The sequence below is a fragment of the Stegodyphus dumicola genome, chromosome 9 (assembly GCF_044657685.1).
Source record: "Stegodyphus dumicola isolate Sdum_Otavi_A_Nest chromosome 9, ASM4465768v1".
NCBI lineage: Eukaryota > Metazoa > Arthropoda > Arachnida > Araneae > Eresidae > Stegodyphus > Stegodyphus dumicola.
In genome coordinates, this window is record NC_140776.1 from 152,472,474 (window position 1) to 152,490,628 (window position 18,155).

The window sequence follows — 18,155 nt, forward strand, 5'->3', positions numbered from 1 at the left end:
AAACATACTTTTGAACTGATATTAAGTAGTGACGGTTAGAATTTCCTTTTATTTAGTGAAAATTAGACTTAAAATTTCAGTTTCCTTTTAATAATACATATACATATAATATCTTTAAACAAGCTAATAATAAATGCTACAGAAATACACAGCGCGGACTTTGTCAGAAATTTTCCGATTACGCGCACATATGATCGAGTGCTGCCATCTGTTGGATAGAAGTGAAAGCACATTGCAATTTAATGCCAGCTGTCCGCTAGAAAAGAAACGAGTTTTTCATTTTATTGAATATAATTATCTTCTGCTAAAAAAAAGAAACGCAGACATTAAAACTTTTGTTATGACATAGGTAGTTTGACCCAAATCGGACTTTTCCTTAAATGACACACTGATTTTTTTTTTTTTTTTTTTTTTTTTTTTTTTTTTCATATTTTGATTCTAAGACTCACATTATGCCTAACTATTAAATTTTGTAAAATTTGATAAGAAATTTAAATATTTATTTTGACAAACATTTTTCAGTTTGCTCCTAGAAGAATTAATTCACTTGACGAAATTCTTCATTTGTGATAACCTCTATTTTCCTTTCTCTTTCACTCTGGACGAGAGGAAAGAAAAGCATTCATATTTTCAAATAATTTTAACAAAACATGTAAATCACATTTGGCGGTATTATCTCTTATAAGAAATATGCCAAAATTCAAAGCGCGTCTACATATAAATACGTATATCTTAGGAAATTATGAATAAAGAAATCTAATTTTTTGCAGAGGTGCTTAGAAATACATCTACTTTAAGGTGATGGTAAAACATTTGTAGGTTATAATTCAAAATAATTTTTGGAAAATTTACAAAAAATTACTAAAAACGAACTATTTTTTAAATAAATGAGAAAGCATTTGGGAATTTTATTTGGATTGAACCTAAACTGCGAACTGTGAAAGAAGGACTCATGTAAGTTTAATTAAAAAAAGAGATTTTAATAAATGTATACCAAATTCAACTAATATTGAGGAGCTAAAATTTTGAAAGCTAATTTTTTTAGAAGACTCACGCATTTTTTACGAAATTTGCCACCTTGGGAATAATTAAGCAACAGAATTGGAATATAAATCAACATTTTACGTCATGTTGAAAAAAATCCAATTTTGTGTCAAAATACCTGCGTTAGAACAACGCTATATATATAAATCTTATATACATATCCTAATTCACAATTTCGAGACCTGAAGAAAGCAAGTTAAATTTCGTCACTCGGCCTAGTAGAACAGAATGAAGTAAGGTTAACTTAAATTTACTAATCATATTAAGTGTTATGAATGGTAAGTTGACTATGCCCCTGAATTATGTGGTATAAATCATAAAACTCTGCAATAGAAATACATACCTAATAATCAAAATTACGATCGGGATACAGAAAACGTAAATCTGGAAATCTGCAGCCAGATACCAAGCATGGGAGAGGCACTGGAAAAGAAAATTAATACAATGCTAATCTATTGATTTTCATAATGGAAAACCACAATAGATATTTGCTTTCAATGTGTATTTTGCTTCAGGGTCAAATTACATAAAACGTTCTAATTAGTATTTCAACAATGTTCGATATTTTTTAATTTACTTTGAAAATAAGGGTATATAAAATTTAAAATGCTATTGTTAACAAAATGCTTTAATTTCTTTTTATTATTTCACGATGATTACGTGACATAAAATTAATGATGGCAATTCCTACATAATATTTACGAAATGCGAATGATAAAATGCTTCATAATAAGGCCATTTTTATCATTCATACTTTGCTGCGAGAGCTCATTAAAATATAATTGCAGTATTACTTATTTAATAGCATGCAAAAGTAGGTAAACTTGATGAGGTAAACTTGCGGGGAAACAGTCTGAATACGCATTTAATGAAGGGTTATTTTAATATTGCGCTTTTTAGAAAACCCTTATTAAGTTTACATAATCTTGACTTCCATCATTGGTCTACAAACAAATTACTACTTAATTTCTGCATATTACCATTTTATTAAACAAAGCATTATAAATTGTATCAAATTAATTAAATTATAAATTATATCAATTAAATACATTATTAAAAATAAAACAAAAAAAATCTGAAAGCTTTCAGATTTTATATTATGCCCAAAGAGGCTTTTTTTTTTTTTTTTTTTTTTTGTGTGTGTGTGTGTGTGTGTGTGTGTGTGTGTGTTACCTTTATTTATTAAATATCATGTTCTTCGCATTTAAACCATAAAATTCAATTTAACAGCAATATCTCAAAAAAAGAAACCTCGCGCATAAAATATCTATGCTTGGAAGATACACGGGATGTTAATGTTAATGGAACGCTTTGAAATCGCTGAGTTTTTTAATCACAAATTCGTTCAAGTTTTACAAAATATGAAACAGATAATAGAATTCTAAATTTCAAAAATTTGGGTTCCAGATGCCCATATTCGAATGAAAGACTACGTTATTCAAAATTTATTGGCTCTAGGTACCGTTGTTTTTTCACAATGCGAGAAACATACATATATTTATGCAGACTCTTCATTATTTAATTTCTTTAAATATAATGTAGGACTCTAAGATTTGGTGGCAACAATATGAAAAAGTGATTCAGACTTTTATAGTGAACCGACGCAAAACGCCAAAACGAAATTAATGAGATACATTCCGCGAGAGAAGAAGAGGAAGAATGACCTTGCTTGTTTGCATTAGCTGTACATAAGTCACGTGATCTCTGAGGTCATCTGCATTGTTTGTTTACAAAAGGTATACATAAGTCACGTGATCTATGAGGTCAGCGGAATGTATCTCATAGCCCTTCTGAACTAAGATCCTTTGGCTTAATAAAGTAAGCATATAAATATATAAATTTTAAAAAATTGCGCGTACTATTTCGAAGCTGCTCGGTTTTTTTTAACTAACTATAGCTAAAATCTTAATAGTCCTAATTCTGATTGATTATTGTACTTCAGTGTTCCAGTTTTGATGTTAGAACCGTCTACAAAGAATTCTTCTCAGTTTTCGGTCAGGATACGTTGAACAGTAATAGTTCTTACCCTTAAAGCACCTTAGCAACGCTGTCTGTTTCAGCCACCAGAGCTCTCTGCCTGTCTGTGAGATATTATTTCGCAATGCGCAGATTGTATGCGTAGTTCGCATTTTGTTCTTGCATTCTTAAAACCGCTAATTGTAACTCTGTCGTTTTACTTTGTGCTGTGTTGTGTTCGAAAGTTAAAACCGCCGAATAAAGGTTAAATTTACAGTCCACTCGCATTGATGTATTCTTAGGTTTATTAATTTAAAGTTAAGATACCGCTTCGCTACATTATTTGGTCGTCATACGCCGGAGCTTCGAGTAAAACCCGCGCTTGTGAATAAGAATTCTACGTGTCCGTAATGGAGTTGATAATGCAATTTCGGTTTAGAATTCTCAAGACTTACGGAATGCATACAATGTTCGAGGTGAGTGAAATAGCTAACGCATTTTAATTGCATTTGAGATTTCCTTATTGCTACTATTGTTGTGTTTAAAGTATTAGTAAAATCGAGAATTTAGAATATTTTCAAAATGTCAGATATAGAAAAAAAGCGAAAGAAAATTTTGAAAACACAGTTAACTAAATTTATTGAGAGAATAGATTATGATAACTTAGATAATGCTGAAGCTGAATTAATCTTAGAAAAATGTAAAATTTTTAAGGAAGATTTTAAATCTCTATTTAGAGAAATTTATACAAATTGTGATGATGAAAAAATAGACACTTTCGTTGAGGAAGAACAGTCGATTTTAGAGAAAATTGAGGAGGTTCACTTAAAAATTATTCGTAAGTTAAAGGTTTACAAGGTCGTAAATGCAAATGGCGACAAACCTGTCGTACCTGAATCAATCTCTGAAAGTTTAAAGTTACCGAAATTATCTTTACCCACATTTAGCGGAAATTTAACTGAATGGATAACATTTAAAGATTTATTTAACGCTAGTGTTCGCAACAATTCAAATCTTTCTGGAGCTCAAAAATTACAATATTTAAAGAGTTCTTTGAAAAATGATGCTTATCGCATTATTCAGTCAATTCCCATAGCTGATCAAAATTTCAGTATTGCTTGGAATTTACTAGATGAGAGATTTTCTAATAAGAGAGAACAGATATTTGCTTTTATTAAAAGAATTCTTAACGTTTCACAAATACAAAAGGAATCTGCATCCTCGATATTAAGTTTAGTAGATAACGTAAACGAAATAACTCGCTCATTGGAAATATTAGATCAAAGGATAGATAATTTTAGTGATACTTTGTTGTTGTATATTATTTTGCAAAAACTTGACGTTTCGACAAAGTTGTGGTGGGAGCGTCAATTAAAAAAAGATGAAATACCAAAGTTGAATGACTTGATAGAATTTTTGAAGAATTACGCTAGAACATTACAGAACAGTAAACCTTTAGTTAGTAAAACGCATAAATCAGATAAACCAGTGTATAATAGGGTTACTTCTCTGATTTCTAATTCTACCTGCTTATTTTGTAAAGAAGATCATTTTTTATACAGGTGTTCTAATTTTTTAAATTTACCAGTGCAAAAACGAATAGAGTTTGTTAAGACTAATAAACTTTGTTTTAATTGCTTGTCTAATGTCCATAAAGTTAAAATGTGTAAGAGTGCAAACACCTGCAAGCATTGTTTTAAGCATCATCATAGCATTTTGCATTTAGAAAATAATTTCAAACCAAAAAATGCATCTAGATTCCCTTCACCGGAAGCACAAGTGTTTGTTCCGAAATCGCAAATTAAACCAGAAAACAGCTTGAGTGAGGTTTCTCCAACTGTTTGTGCAAACAACTATGAAAATAAACATTTTGGAGCTCATGCTAATGGTAAACGTAGTCATGTACTTTTGTGTACTGCTTTAATTAAGGTTCAAAACTCAAACCAGGAATTCATAAATTGTAGATGTTTACTAGATTCAGGTAGTGAAAAATCATTCATTCGTCGGAAAACAGCTATCAATTTAGGATTGAGCATAAAGGATTCGAAGATATTAGTGTCATGCTTAGGTACTTTCAATACAACTACTACTGGAGAAGTTGACTTGTTGTTTACTCGTCTTGCGTTGGATACCACTCCAAACCCAATAATTTTATTGAGGTATAGGCAATAATTTATTAATACACCTCATTTTAATACTAATTACAGAATTTCAACGTCCGCTTACATAATAGACAAAATTACAGGAAACATTCCAAGTGTAACTTTACCTTTGAATTTATATGAAAGTTTCGAAGATTTAACTTTAGCAGATCCTACATTTCATGAATCGGGAGAAATTGATATTTTACTTGGAGTTAATGTATTCCTTACTTTAATAAATGGCGAGGTAATTAAAAGGGGCAAAAATCTTCCATTTGCATGTTGTTCTAAGTTAGGATGGATAATTGCTGGAACTACACATTTTGAATTCCCAAACCGTAAGCAGGTTTCAGTCAATACGCTAAACGTAAACACGGAGGAATTAGTTAAATCATTTTGGGATTTGGAACAAATTCCCACATCGAAACCTTTAACTAAAGAGGAAAGATTGTGTGAAAATCATTTCGTGGAAAATCACGTGCGTAGTGAAAAGGGTCGTTACTCAGTAAAACTGCCATTCAAGCCTAAAAGAAATGAGTTAGGTAATTCCAGACCATCAGCCTTTCGAAACTTTCTTAGTCTGGAACAAAAATTAATAAAAACTCCTGAAGTATATCAACAGTATAAAGACTTCATGTCCGAATATTTATCACTTGGACACATGGAAGAATTATCCGATGATAATCCAGATAAGGTAAATTTTCATTATTATATACCTCATCATCACGTGCTAAAAGAATCCAGTCTTACCACAAAATTACGCGTCGTTTTCAATGCTAGTGCCAAAACTACATCAGGGATATCGCTTAATGACACGCTAATGAATGGTCCCAAGGTACAAGACGACTTATTTACTATTCTTTTGAGGTTTAGATGCTATCCCATAGCCATTACTAGCGACTTATTGAAAATGTATCGACAAGTTCAAATTCATGATGAAGATCGCGAATTCCAAAAAATATTTTGGAGAGATGATCCATCGAAGCCGATTAAAACTTACAGGTTGTGCACATTTACGTACGGCACTACTTCCGCTTCATACCTGGCTACTCGCGTACTCAAACAACTAACAATTGACGAAGGAACTAAATTCCCAAAGGCAGCTGAAATAATATTACACAATTGTTATATTGATGATGTCCTATTTGGTTCAGACACAGTAGAAGACGCAGTAGAGTTAATTTCACAACTGAGTGAACTTTTACAAAAAGGTGGCTTTCAATTTCATAAATGGTGTACTAATGATCGCTCGATTTTGGAAACTGCTTTGAGTGCTCGGAACTCAAATTCTTCATGTGCAGTAGTTGATACTAAATCAATAAAATTATTGGGTTTGGAGTGGTATCCAACGCAAGACGAGTTTACTTGCCACCTTGGAAATCTCGAAAACAGAGAGTGTTCTACTAAAAGAATAATTTTATCTTCTATTTCGAAAATCTTTGATCCACTTGGTTGGTTAGCACCTTTTATAGTTGCAGCAAAAATCTTGCTTCAAGACATATGGAAATTACAAATTTCGTGGGATGATCCCTTGCCAGATGAAATCAATCAAAGATGGAAAATCTATTGTGAAGATATCGCAAATCTTGAATGCATTCATATTCCTAGGAGAGTATTATTGCCCAAATCTACAAATGTAGAACTTCATTGTTTCTGTGACGCATCAGAGAAAGCTTACGCCGCAGTGATTTATTTAAAGTCTTCAAATCATTCTTCAATTTCGGTGCAGCTATTAACATCAAAAACTCGCGTAGCTCCCCTGAAAGTAATCTCTATTCCTCGTTTAGAACTCTGCTCTGCAGTTCTATTAGTGCATTTGGTTCAAGCTGTGCAGAATTCATTGCAAATTCATGTTGACAGTATTTACGCATGGAGTGATTCAATGATAGTTTTGTCCTGGATACAATCAGAACCAACACGCTGGCAAACCTTCGTAGCCAACCGCGTTTCAGAAATTCAATCAGTCTTACCTTCATCGCATTGGAATCACATAAAAGGAAAGGAGAATCCAGCTGATTGCGCATCAAGAGGTCTTTTGCCTTCAGAACTTTCTACTCATGACTTGTGGTGGACAGGTCCTCAGTGGCTTAATTCAAATAATATTCCATTCTCTATCAACTTACCATTTTCAGAAGAGTCTTTAAGGGAACAACGGAAAAATATTTCTTGTTCAATTGGAACAGTCGCTTCGCAAATTCCAGTCCTTAATGAAGTTTCATCATTTTTGAAACTTAAAAGAATCATCGCATGGTGTTTTCGGTTTGCGAATAATTCAGCTAAATCTACCGCAACAAGAATTAAGGGTTACCTTAAAACCGAAGAATTGCAGTACGCTAGAAATGCAATTGTTAGAGTAGTTCAAATGGATGAGTTTTTTAATGAATATAATCTTCTGAAAAAGAATCAACCGTTAAACTCAAATAGTAAGATCCTTTCTTTGAACCCGTTTATCGATAAGAATGGACTTATACGCGTTGGAGGAAGATTAAGACAATCCAACATCGCGCAGGACAGAAAATATCCTATTTTGTTGCCCAAGAAACATCACATAACACAGATTATAGTGAATCATTTTCATGAATCCCATCTTCATGCAGGCCCCCTGCTATTGCTATCAGTAATTAGAAGAGAATATTGGATAATCCACGCTAGGTCAATTGTAAGACAACAGATTTGGAAATGTGTGAAATGTCATCGTGTACGAGCTAAAACATCTACCCAGATAATGTCTGATTTACCATCGTCTAGAGTCGTTCCGTCAAAGGTTTTCTCCAAAGTTGGAATTGACTACGCCGGGCCATTTAAAGTGAAGCCCAGGCAAGGTCGAGGAGTAAAACCAATGAAATGCTACATTTGTGTTTTCGTGTGTTTTACTACAAGAGCTATACATATTGAATTAGTAGGTAATCTTACATCAGAATCATTTATTGCCGCTTTGAAGCGCTTTGTATCTCGAAGAGGAAAACCGATAGAAGTGCATAGCGATTGTGGCACAAATTTTATTGCTGCAGATAAGGAATTGAAAAGAGTAATAAACTCCTTGAAGGAAAATGAATTGGTTAATAAATATTGCTCTACTGAAGGTATTAAGTGGATATTTAATCCTCCCGCAGCGCCACATTTTGGAGGATTATGGGAAGCTGCAGTCAAATCTACAAAGTTACATCTCAAGCGAACCATAGGTGAACAACTTCTAACGCAAGAAGAATTTACGACATTGCTAGCTCAAATTGAAGCTTGTTTAAATTCGCGACCGTTGTGTCCACTGTCTGAAGATCCATCAGAATTTTCTGCACTTACGCCAGGCCATTTTTTAATTGGTACCCCGCTAACTGCCTTACCAGAAGAAAGTTTACACGATCAAAAAATTCCTATATTGCAACGTTGGAAGCTTGTTGAGAAAATGTTTCAAAGCTTTTGGAAAAGATGGTCCAATGAATACATTTCTAATTTGCAACGACGTTCAAAGTGGTTGAAAGTGCAACCTAATTTAAAGGTTAATGATTTAGTTATCATAAAGGAAGACAATTTACCCCCGCTACGATGGAAATTAGGAAGAGTGCTGGAAGTTTTTCCTAGCTCAGATAATACTGTGCGTATCGTGAAGATCAAAACCGCTAACGGAGTTTTCAAAAGGCCAATTCACAAACTTAGTGTTTTGCCTATCAATGATTAAGTTTTTTTCCTAAAGCATTATAACTTTGTACTTTGCTTTAGCTATAATTAAGTTCCTGAATTGTATCAAGGCTTCTGTGCATCTGTTTTGAGAATAATTTAGTTTCATTGCATAATTTCATATTATGTTTTCTTGTGAATATTTTAATGATACATTTTTGCATAATTTAATATTGTTATGATAACTTCATTTTGTAAAAGCTATTTAGTTTGAAACGATGTTTCAACGCCGGGCGGAATGTTTCAGCCACCAGAGCTCTCTGCCTGTCTGTGAGATATTATTTCGCAATGCGCAGATCGTATGCGTAGTTCGCATTTTGTTCTTGCATTCTTAAAACCGCTAATTGTAACTCTGTCGTTTTACTTTGTGCTGTGTTGTGTTCGAAAGTTAAAACCGCCGAATAAAGGTTAAATTTACAGTCCACTCGCATTGATGTATTCTTAGGTTTATTAATTTAAAGTTAAGATACCGCTTCGCTACACTGTCATTTAAAACAAAATAAAATCTTGAACTTTTCAAAGGGTTATGTTTTCTCCTATTTATTTAGAGTAATTGTTTTTTACTTGTAGTAAATAAAAAGAGTAATTTTTTCTATTTACTTAGAGTTTCTGAAATTTTTTTTCAAGTAATTTTATGAATTAGAATGTTCTGCGGAGGACCTTACGCTTTTCTTGTTGAAAGCAACTTTTTTGGATACGTCCTGCGAGTATATTAACATTCTTAAAATGCAAACCATTAAAATTAATTTAATTTTGTACTTGTATTAGCTAAACAGAAGAAAATTTATATTTGCTTCTAATAATTCAAGGTTATTGCAGTTTATATAATCTTTATCTCATTAATTAAAAATTAATTATATGCTGGTATTGACATTAATGAGATGAATGAGTCTGCCGATTCTTTCATAGCTCTTCTATGTTTAGATATATGCTGATAAGTAGCACCACAGTCATGGTGCTTTGAATCTCTCTTTTGTTTCTAAGACTAGAATGGGAAGTCTGTAAGATAAATAGGATAATGAATTTCATCATTCTTAGGAGAAAAAGGGTGATAAACGCATACCATGCTTAATATCTAAACTTTGATATTTTCGGCTTTAGTGTGGCATACGCAGTTAATTTGAAATTTCTTTTTGTCTTTTTTTTTAGAAATCCAGGAGAATGACAATAGCAGGCTTCGAAGATCACAGATTGGGGCAGCTTCCTCAAGTTAAACAACAGTGCTCTCTCTAAATCACAAATTCATAAAAATCATGTTCTTAATCAAGGGAATTCGAACGTTCTTTAACAATAACTAGCATTACCTTTTAAAATATTTTTTTTTTCTTGTAACAACGACTTCATCTATTAAAAGGAGAATGAGAATGATTTCTGATTGGAATTCGTTTAGCTGTAGAATTTATAATCTGTGTAAAGAAAAAATGGCCGTATGTTCTCCCACGCAAATAGTCCTCGAATGTTTAATAGATGTTTCTCAATTCCCTCACCATAATTCAGCGGAATTTTCATTCTTTTCATTCTCAATTCCCTCACCATAATTCAGCGTAATTTTCATTCTTTACAAGATCATTTTAATAATGTAAAGAAAAATTGTTCTTACATTCATTATTACATTTAGCATTATTTTATTACATTTACACATTATTCTTATTGTTATTACATCTTAAATTTATTGTTCTTACATTTAACATTATTTTTCATTAGATAAACAAAAATTTTCTTTCATCATAGTATTATTTTTAAACTACATAAGCAATAATTGTTCTTCAGAAAAATTATTAGTCAAATTCTAACGCACTTCCTTCCGTTTGTTCCAGAGCTAAATTTCGAAAATTAGACCTTCCGGAGCCTTGAAGGAACCATTTAAAACTTGGTGAACAAATTCGAAATAAAATAAGAGTTAATGAAACTATAAATATAGTGCAAATAAAGAAATTAACTGTAAAAGAGTAAATAAAAATATTAGTAAATTAAATTAAATTAATAATAATGATATATTTTCGGATAATACTACAAATTAATTAATGCAACAAAGTACCAGAGTCCAAAATCTAATGGGCTGCGACTGAATTTAAGGATTGTTTTGCAGTAAAATTTAAAGCAAAGTTATGAAGAATTAAAATTTTATATCCTTTACATACCCCTTTGGGACTGCTTCTGTACAGATTATTAATAAAAATAAGGTTAGTCCACCAGTCGTTTCTGCAGCCTTCTGTTATGGGTTCAATATTTTCTCGCCAGACGGGACCGTCCCCAACTAAAGGCAGTAATGTACTGACGCCTACGAAGAACATTTGAACTGGCAAAAACCTGAAAAATCCATTTCAGATACTTTAAAAAACTTCATATTTAGCTTGTAAAATTATTTTGATATGTTGTAAAATAGAACGTTAAGTTATTAAAATATTTAATTTTTACAGTAAATAGAACATTTCAAACGAAAATTTACAATATAAGATTAATATTTTTAAATACTTAAGTGTGTATTTTGCATGACTATTATTAAGCCTCTCTGTCCTTTTAACTTTTGCCGTTAAGTATTCACAATTGCAAAAACGATATACATTTTAGTGTTCTTTAGTGTGGTATTTACGTATATTTCCGTCGACCGTGAAAATTGACGGTAATCACACCAAAAACTGCGCCAATGATTCCCATTGGTTTGGTTTGGTTTGATAGATTATGTCAAAGCACACTAGGGCAAGCTGCCTAAGGGAAGGGGTGACTTCGTGGAGGACTTTCGTGGGTGACTGAAGGGTAACGGCTCGTATACACATTATACATGGGAAAAATCACAAAAACCGTTTATGCAGCCAGCCCATTCGCCTAAAATTAAACCCAGGTTGGAACTACCAGTGCTCAGCGATTTTACTACTCGGCCCAGGTTGGAACTACCAATGCTCAGCGATTTTACTACTCGGCGCCTTGTGAGCGCCAATGATTCAAAAAGAAGTTTGAAGAAGATGATAGCTTTTTATATAGTTATATAATCACAGATCGCTCTATATTTAATTACGTAATCAAGAGACACAGGTTACGAATATGGCATTTTAAAACTTAAATAACTGCAAGCTTAAACTCCTATGTAACAAAGAAATTCGTTAATATAGCAAAACATCCCGGTGGTCAAAATTTCACAGTGGAATATAAAATAACTATAAAATTATCACCTTTTTTAAGAACACGACACCTCAGAATTTCCTAAAATCGAAGTGAGTGATTAGAAGTGATTAGAAGTGAGTGATGATATTGATTGATTCATTATTCAAAAGCTTAGTGCATTCTCTTAAAATATAACTCTTTACATAAGAATTATTGGCTCAGTTCGTAAATTCTTTTTCTCAAAATATGACGTATGTTTTATTTACTTACCTCCATAACCTATGTATAATGAAGTGCACAGCATCTGGAATTCTACCAGTCTTTTTCTCCATATCCAAGGCAACATAAATCATTAAAAGGCCACTATTAAAAAATTAAAAGCAAAACGAAATATTTTACATTTTAATTAATTACTAATAATCTAATTTAATATTCAGAAAAATTTCGTACAACATCAAGAACTTATTTTCGTAACGTGAATCCTACAACAATCATAAAGAACATGACTGTAGTACTTAAAATTGTTTTAGTTTACCCTCACTAAAGAAAGCATGTTGATAATTGTGCTCATATGCTCTGAATCATTAATCTGAAAATAAAACTTAGAAGAACTAAAGTTTAAAAAGCACAATGAAATGGGAAAATTAAAGCAATGCAATCACAATCGGATGGTGCTCAATCAAATAAATTTCTCAATGGTTCCATTGACCAACGTAAAAGAATCCATAAATGTACCATAAAAATATCTATAAATTTACCGTAAGAATCTTTAAATTTACCGTCTTTCTTTGTAGTTTTAATAAAAAAATTTGAGGGAGAGGAGACTATTTGAAAATTCCATTTTCGGAAATAATATTAATTCCTATTATGAATTACAGATGGCGCCATAAGCGAAGAATTCTTTAGTTTTCTAAGCTTAGATGCTTGTTTTGGAAGTGAAGATACAAATGAATTTTTATTCTGCATTATTTACGCCAAAAAAAAAAAAAAAAAAAAGAATAAAATAAAACAATGAATAAAATTTTGTATATTTTCATATTATTGGGGAAGAATTAACTGAGAGAAGAGAAAACATTTCCGCAGTATCTCAAGTAGAAACATTCTAATTTTTAAAGTGCAGAAATACACACGTGACTTTCTTACGAATGACTACCGATATTCTTACGCCAGAAAGGAAATTCGAGATATACTTCAGGAGTCCCTATGACCAGGAATAAATTTTCTCCTAAAGCAGCGGCTTAGCAACTGATATTTCAGATTTAGTCAATTAAATTAGCGTCTGTAATGGTAGATGATATTTTCTTCGATAGATGGCACTATCAGCACTGTTGCTCAACCACGTATTGTTTTCTAATTTCAGATTTTATAATTCACTCGTTGTTTTCTAGTTTGAAAAAAAAGTATTAAAATAGAAAATGCTTTTTCATATTATATCCAGCAACGTAAACCCTGAAAGATAACATCTTGCTGAATGATCAAGCTAAATGCAAAGAAGAATGTTTAAATAATAACCTAATTAATCGTAAAGCAATATTATGAATTTAAGCACATGTGACCAAACACAGTAATTTGAATGAGTTTGTAATTAAAAGCTTCGTAACTAAGATTAATTATTAGGGCACTTCCATAAAAAAGGAAGAATAAAGGATAGAATTTTTTTTAAGTTCCTTAATTGATTCATTTTTTCTCCATTGAGCACTATTTTTTTTTTTTTTTTTTTTTTTTTTTTAATCATTACCTTTAAGTTCAATTATTTCTTTTCGAATTGTGTAGGGTATTTCACTTCTAATTTCTTTTTACTTTTGATAGAGAAAGAAACTTTTATTTTACCTATTTGTTATGAAGTTAAACTCTAGCTTATACTATTTTATAACAAGTGATGGCTCGTGCTTGATTATTTTAGTTTACTTATTATCAGTAATATGCTTAAGGAGAACTCCACGAGCCTTAAGTTTGTCTTTAAATTTCTGTGTCCCTTGTTCTTCATGTTTGCTTGTTTTACTTAGCTCAAGAAAAATAACATCTTGAATATCATAATCGTACTCTGACTCATATCAGTTTTTTCCTTTCTGCATTACGAAATTCTTAACTGTAAAAAGAAAATTAATTAATTCCATTATGAAAGGCTGTTAGTAGCACTAAAGAAACAACAACAACAACAAAAAAAAAAAAAAAAAAAAAACTTTTGACTATAAAATATAGTCGTTAAATCACATACTCTGCTTCAGCCAATCAGTTTTTTCTCACCGCCAGCCAAAAAGAATGGGAGAGATCCAAAGTTTGTATTCCGCAGCTTCTGGGGGGCACATGAGGTATAGCAGTTTAAAAGTAAAAGTTTTTCTTTAAATTATGTTGGATCCTTATATCCGTAAATAGTGCTATAAATAAAGGCTGTAAATTTACGGAATAAAGATTTAAACTGGATTTATCGAACCTGATATGAATTATAACTTCACAATTACATCACAATAACAGTCTCCGAAAATATGAAACCCCTAAAAGAACCTAATTCTAAACTTTATGAGAAGTTTCTTTTTCAAAAACCATTGCTGGACCTTGGAACTTCCTAGGAGATCCAAGTGGCAAGAAAGAAGAAGAATGCGTGACATCCTTTCTGGTACAACTTGTATCCATACTTAAATTTACTAATTGTATTCTGTAATATTTTATGATTTATTTCTAATATTTTATTATTCATGTACAGTTATCTGTAGGCTTTGTTTCTGTAAAAATTAAAATATTTAATTAAAATGTGTTATAAAAGAAAGTAAGAGCCGTTCGTTAAAATTTTCTTAACTCACCACTGCTTATCATTAAATTCTTATGGTTTATTTTTGGCTCATGGCTTTTCTTACCTTTTTTTTTTTTTTTTTTTTTTTTTTTTTTTTTTTTTTCCCTAACAATGATGGAAATCTCCAAATGTTAAATTTACCGCTTCTAGAACAAACCAACAGAAACAATCTTTCTCGAAAGTACTCTGTAAGCCGGAACCGCTAAACACAGTGTTATGAATATGAGTGCTGAGCAAAATTTAGCATATCTTTAAACTCGCCCCTCAAGTATTCACACTGTTACAGTTTCTAATTTTGATCTTAAAATTAACAAGCCGAGGGTTAATTTTAATAATATATGCAGAGATAGTGTTAAATAAATTAGTAAGTGTTGTTATCAATAAAATGACCAATAACTGCATTTCGAATGCTTAAATTAGTACAGACTTTTCGCTGACTCGTTCTTCGAGCCTTATGCACATACAACCATACGTTCCATGCATAATTCGATCTTTCAGTCTACTCTGTCATGCTTTCAGATGTTTAAACTCAGTTTCTTCTATCTTTTATATACTAGTCATTATAGTTCATTTCTGAATATATCGTATATAATAACTCTGTTTATAAATTTGTCATTTCGTAATTTCCCTCTCTTCGAAAATTATAATACTGAATGTTTCAGAAATTGTGTATCATTAAAATCTCAAAGTCCAGTAAAGAAATTTTTCAAACTAGGACTGTTTTGGTCACGTGATATCTTTTAGTAAACGTATTAAAATTTAAATTATGCTCTATCTTCTGTAGCAGATGTTCTAATTGATACGCTTTTCTTTGACCAACTTATTTCTCCCCAAAATAGTCAGAAACTTTATCTCCAAACATCGGTCAGAAATGTTTAAACTTATCGAGAATTTAACTTTTGAGAGTGTTGCCTAGGGTGCACCATAAAGAAGATATTATACCTGAAAGAAGAGAGAGAAATAAAATAAAAAATTCCAGCTATTGATCGTTTAAAAAAATTAAAAAAAGAAACGAAAAAGAAAGAGGGAAAAAGAAAAAACAAGAAAAACTGCAACATGCAGAATGAACTTCAAAAACTTTATCTTAATAATTTTACGTAAAGCATTGTCATCTGGTAAAGGGAAATAACAAAATTATCAAGTTTAGGGCTATGAAAAAAACGGAAATACGTTAGCTGAATTTAAGCGCTTTTAAAAATGAAAGACGGAAACTCGTACTTATCTGACATATAAGATAATTTTAAAGAACTCGTGTTGACTAAATTTAGCGAAGTTTCACTATGATTTCTAAGCATTTTAACTAATGATACTTTGGGCGATTTTCAGCAAAATAAGGATGAATTTTTGTGTTTTCCGAAGAAAAGGAGGAAGAATAGCTCGGCTATTAAAAATAATATTCTCCTTAATAATATAGCCAAGATTATTAAACTCTTCAGACTTATCTTATTTGTACAGATGCATTAAATTCTAAATTTTCCCGAATCCAAATATGAAACCCAAAAAAGAAAGAATTGTTTTTCTTATAAAAAAATTATTAATTAAAATAAAATTTGAAACTTGTGTTTAAAGAGAAACAAATTTAAGAATTCAGCTTTAAAAGATACACATATATATGTTAAGAAGATAGAAATAAATTTCGCAAATGAAGCACATTTCGAACATTTAAATTTTTAAGTACTTTTTTCAAACTATTTGGCAAAATTTCTTTGAGTATAAATGTTTTGAGTTTTTCCATATACTTTTTTAAATCAAAGTAACAGTAAAATGGAGAGGAATATTTTAGAATTAGCATAAATAAATATCATACATGAAACGCTAAATTCTCACCAGGAAATCAAGAATGGACAAATCAAAGGATGCCATGAGGTATTAATGTTGATGTAGGTCCGCTTAAAACTGCAACAATCGCGTTCTGTTTTATTGAAGGGTTTTATTAGCCGTCAATAAAATTACTAAAGTTTTGAGATAAAATATTTAACATATTTTACTTTATAATTCGGAAGATTTAATGACGCAAAATGGAAGAAAGTTTGAGTTTTCAAATCTCGAAAATGGGATTTCTAGTGTCCAATCTCCAGATATCTGATTCACTTATTAAACCGAACCATGTTTCTTACCGTTCAAATGCTATACAATTCTGCAACAATTCAGAAACATTCTGGTGTATAGAATTATTTACATTTTTTTGGAAACCAATGTAAACCAAAATTTGATTTGTTATTATATCTTAAGCACAGCTACGTTTGTTAACCTTTCGAATAATATAGAAACATTTGTCGTAGAAGAAAAGACGTTTAATTTCCTCTCAACTACCTAAAATTTAAAGTGTACTACACTCGCGACGCAAAAGGTTAAAGAAAAACGATAAAGCCATATCGTTAATTTAAACTTTTCTTTTTTCAAGTTTTTAAAATAAAACATTCTTGCGTTGCAACGTTTAGCAATTTTCTGCATCTCCTTCCTTGTCATCCACTCGCATGTAATTGTGAAGTAACTCTACTTCTAAGAAAAAAGGCAAGTGAATGACATCTGTACAGCAAAGCATTTAGATATACATAAAATATCCATTTCCAGTATTAGAAAATTAATGTTCTTATACCTACCTACCTAAGAAAGAAAAAGTTGTCCACCACTAAGGAAGAGTTGGTTATGAAGTTGAAGGCAAACTGGCTTGCCATTTCAATGGTAATTTGTAAGTATCCTAAAACAAAAAGTAAAAAGGACATTTATGCTACCATTTTGTAAAATTACAGAATTTAATAACATATGAATGTTATATGTACTATAGAATATTAATAAATTTTGAACGAAGTTTGTCCAGTTTACATTTCGTGCTTGCGTCGCATCAGAAATAATTGTAAAGATGAAATTAAATCGTAAACATTAATTATTTATCTTTTCTAAATCATTTAATATGTATCTAAGGATATAAAAACTCATTTCCAGGTAGCCATTTAAGATAAATTTATCTTAGCTGGTTTAGATCTTAAATAACGGATCTAATACACTGTTTGAAAGCAACTGAATTATCTGCTTTTATTCATCTTTAATCGTCAGGCACTATAGAGGTTCTTAAATTATGTGTCCGAGAATTAGTAGTCAAGTTTCCTCAAAACCCTTTTTTTTTTTTTTTTTTTTTTTTTTTTTTTGTTTTGTTATTTAATTCTATAATGAAAAATTTAAGAATCTAATCTTCATGCAAATCTAATTAAATTTCCATTACGTTCATCTAGCCGCCTTTTGCATTCTTACAAGCGCAATAAATTTAATCAGATGTACAAAATACCTAAGAAAAAAGCTAGTTTTATTTTTCTTTTCGCAAATCAGTCTATTTCATCACTAAGAAAAAAAGCTAGTTTTATTTTTCTTTTCCCAAATCAGTCTATTTCATCATTGAGAAGAAAGCTAGTTTTATTTTTCTTTTCGCAAATCAGTCTATCATTAAG

General features: G+C 31.1%; 1 protein-coding gene across 2 annotated transcripts in view; it reads right to left on the reverse strand.

Annotated features, from left to right (window-relative positions):
- LOC118195520 (nose resistant to fluoxetine protein 6-like) overlaps nt 1–18,155 on the reverse strand; it is a 152,505-nt gene that overhangs the window by 20,981 nt on the left and 113,369 nt on the right. For both annotated transcript variants that reach the window (XM_085824252.1, XM_035366846.2), the window contains exons 7-10: nt 17,317–17,410; nt 12,189–12,281; nt 10,958–11,126; nt 1,388–1,467 (exon numbers count right to left, since the gene is read on the reverse strand). In XM_085824252.1, the coding sequence (XP_085680378.1) occupies nt 1,388–1,467; nt 10,958–11,126; nt 12,189–12,281; nt 17,317–17,410 (436 nt within the window). The remainder of the gene's footprint in view (nt 1–1,387; nt 1,468–10,957; nt 11,127–12,188; nt 12,282–17,316; nt 17,411–18,155) is intronic.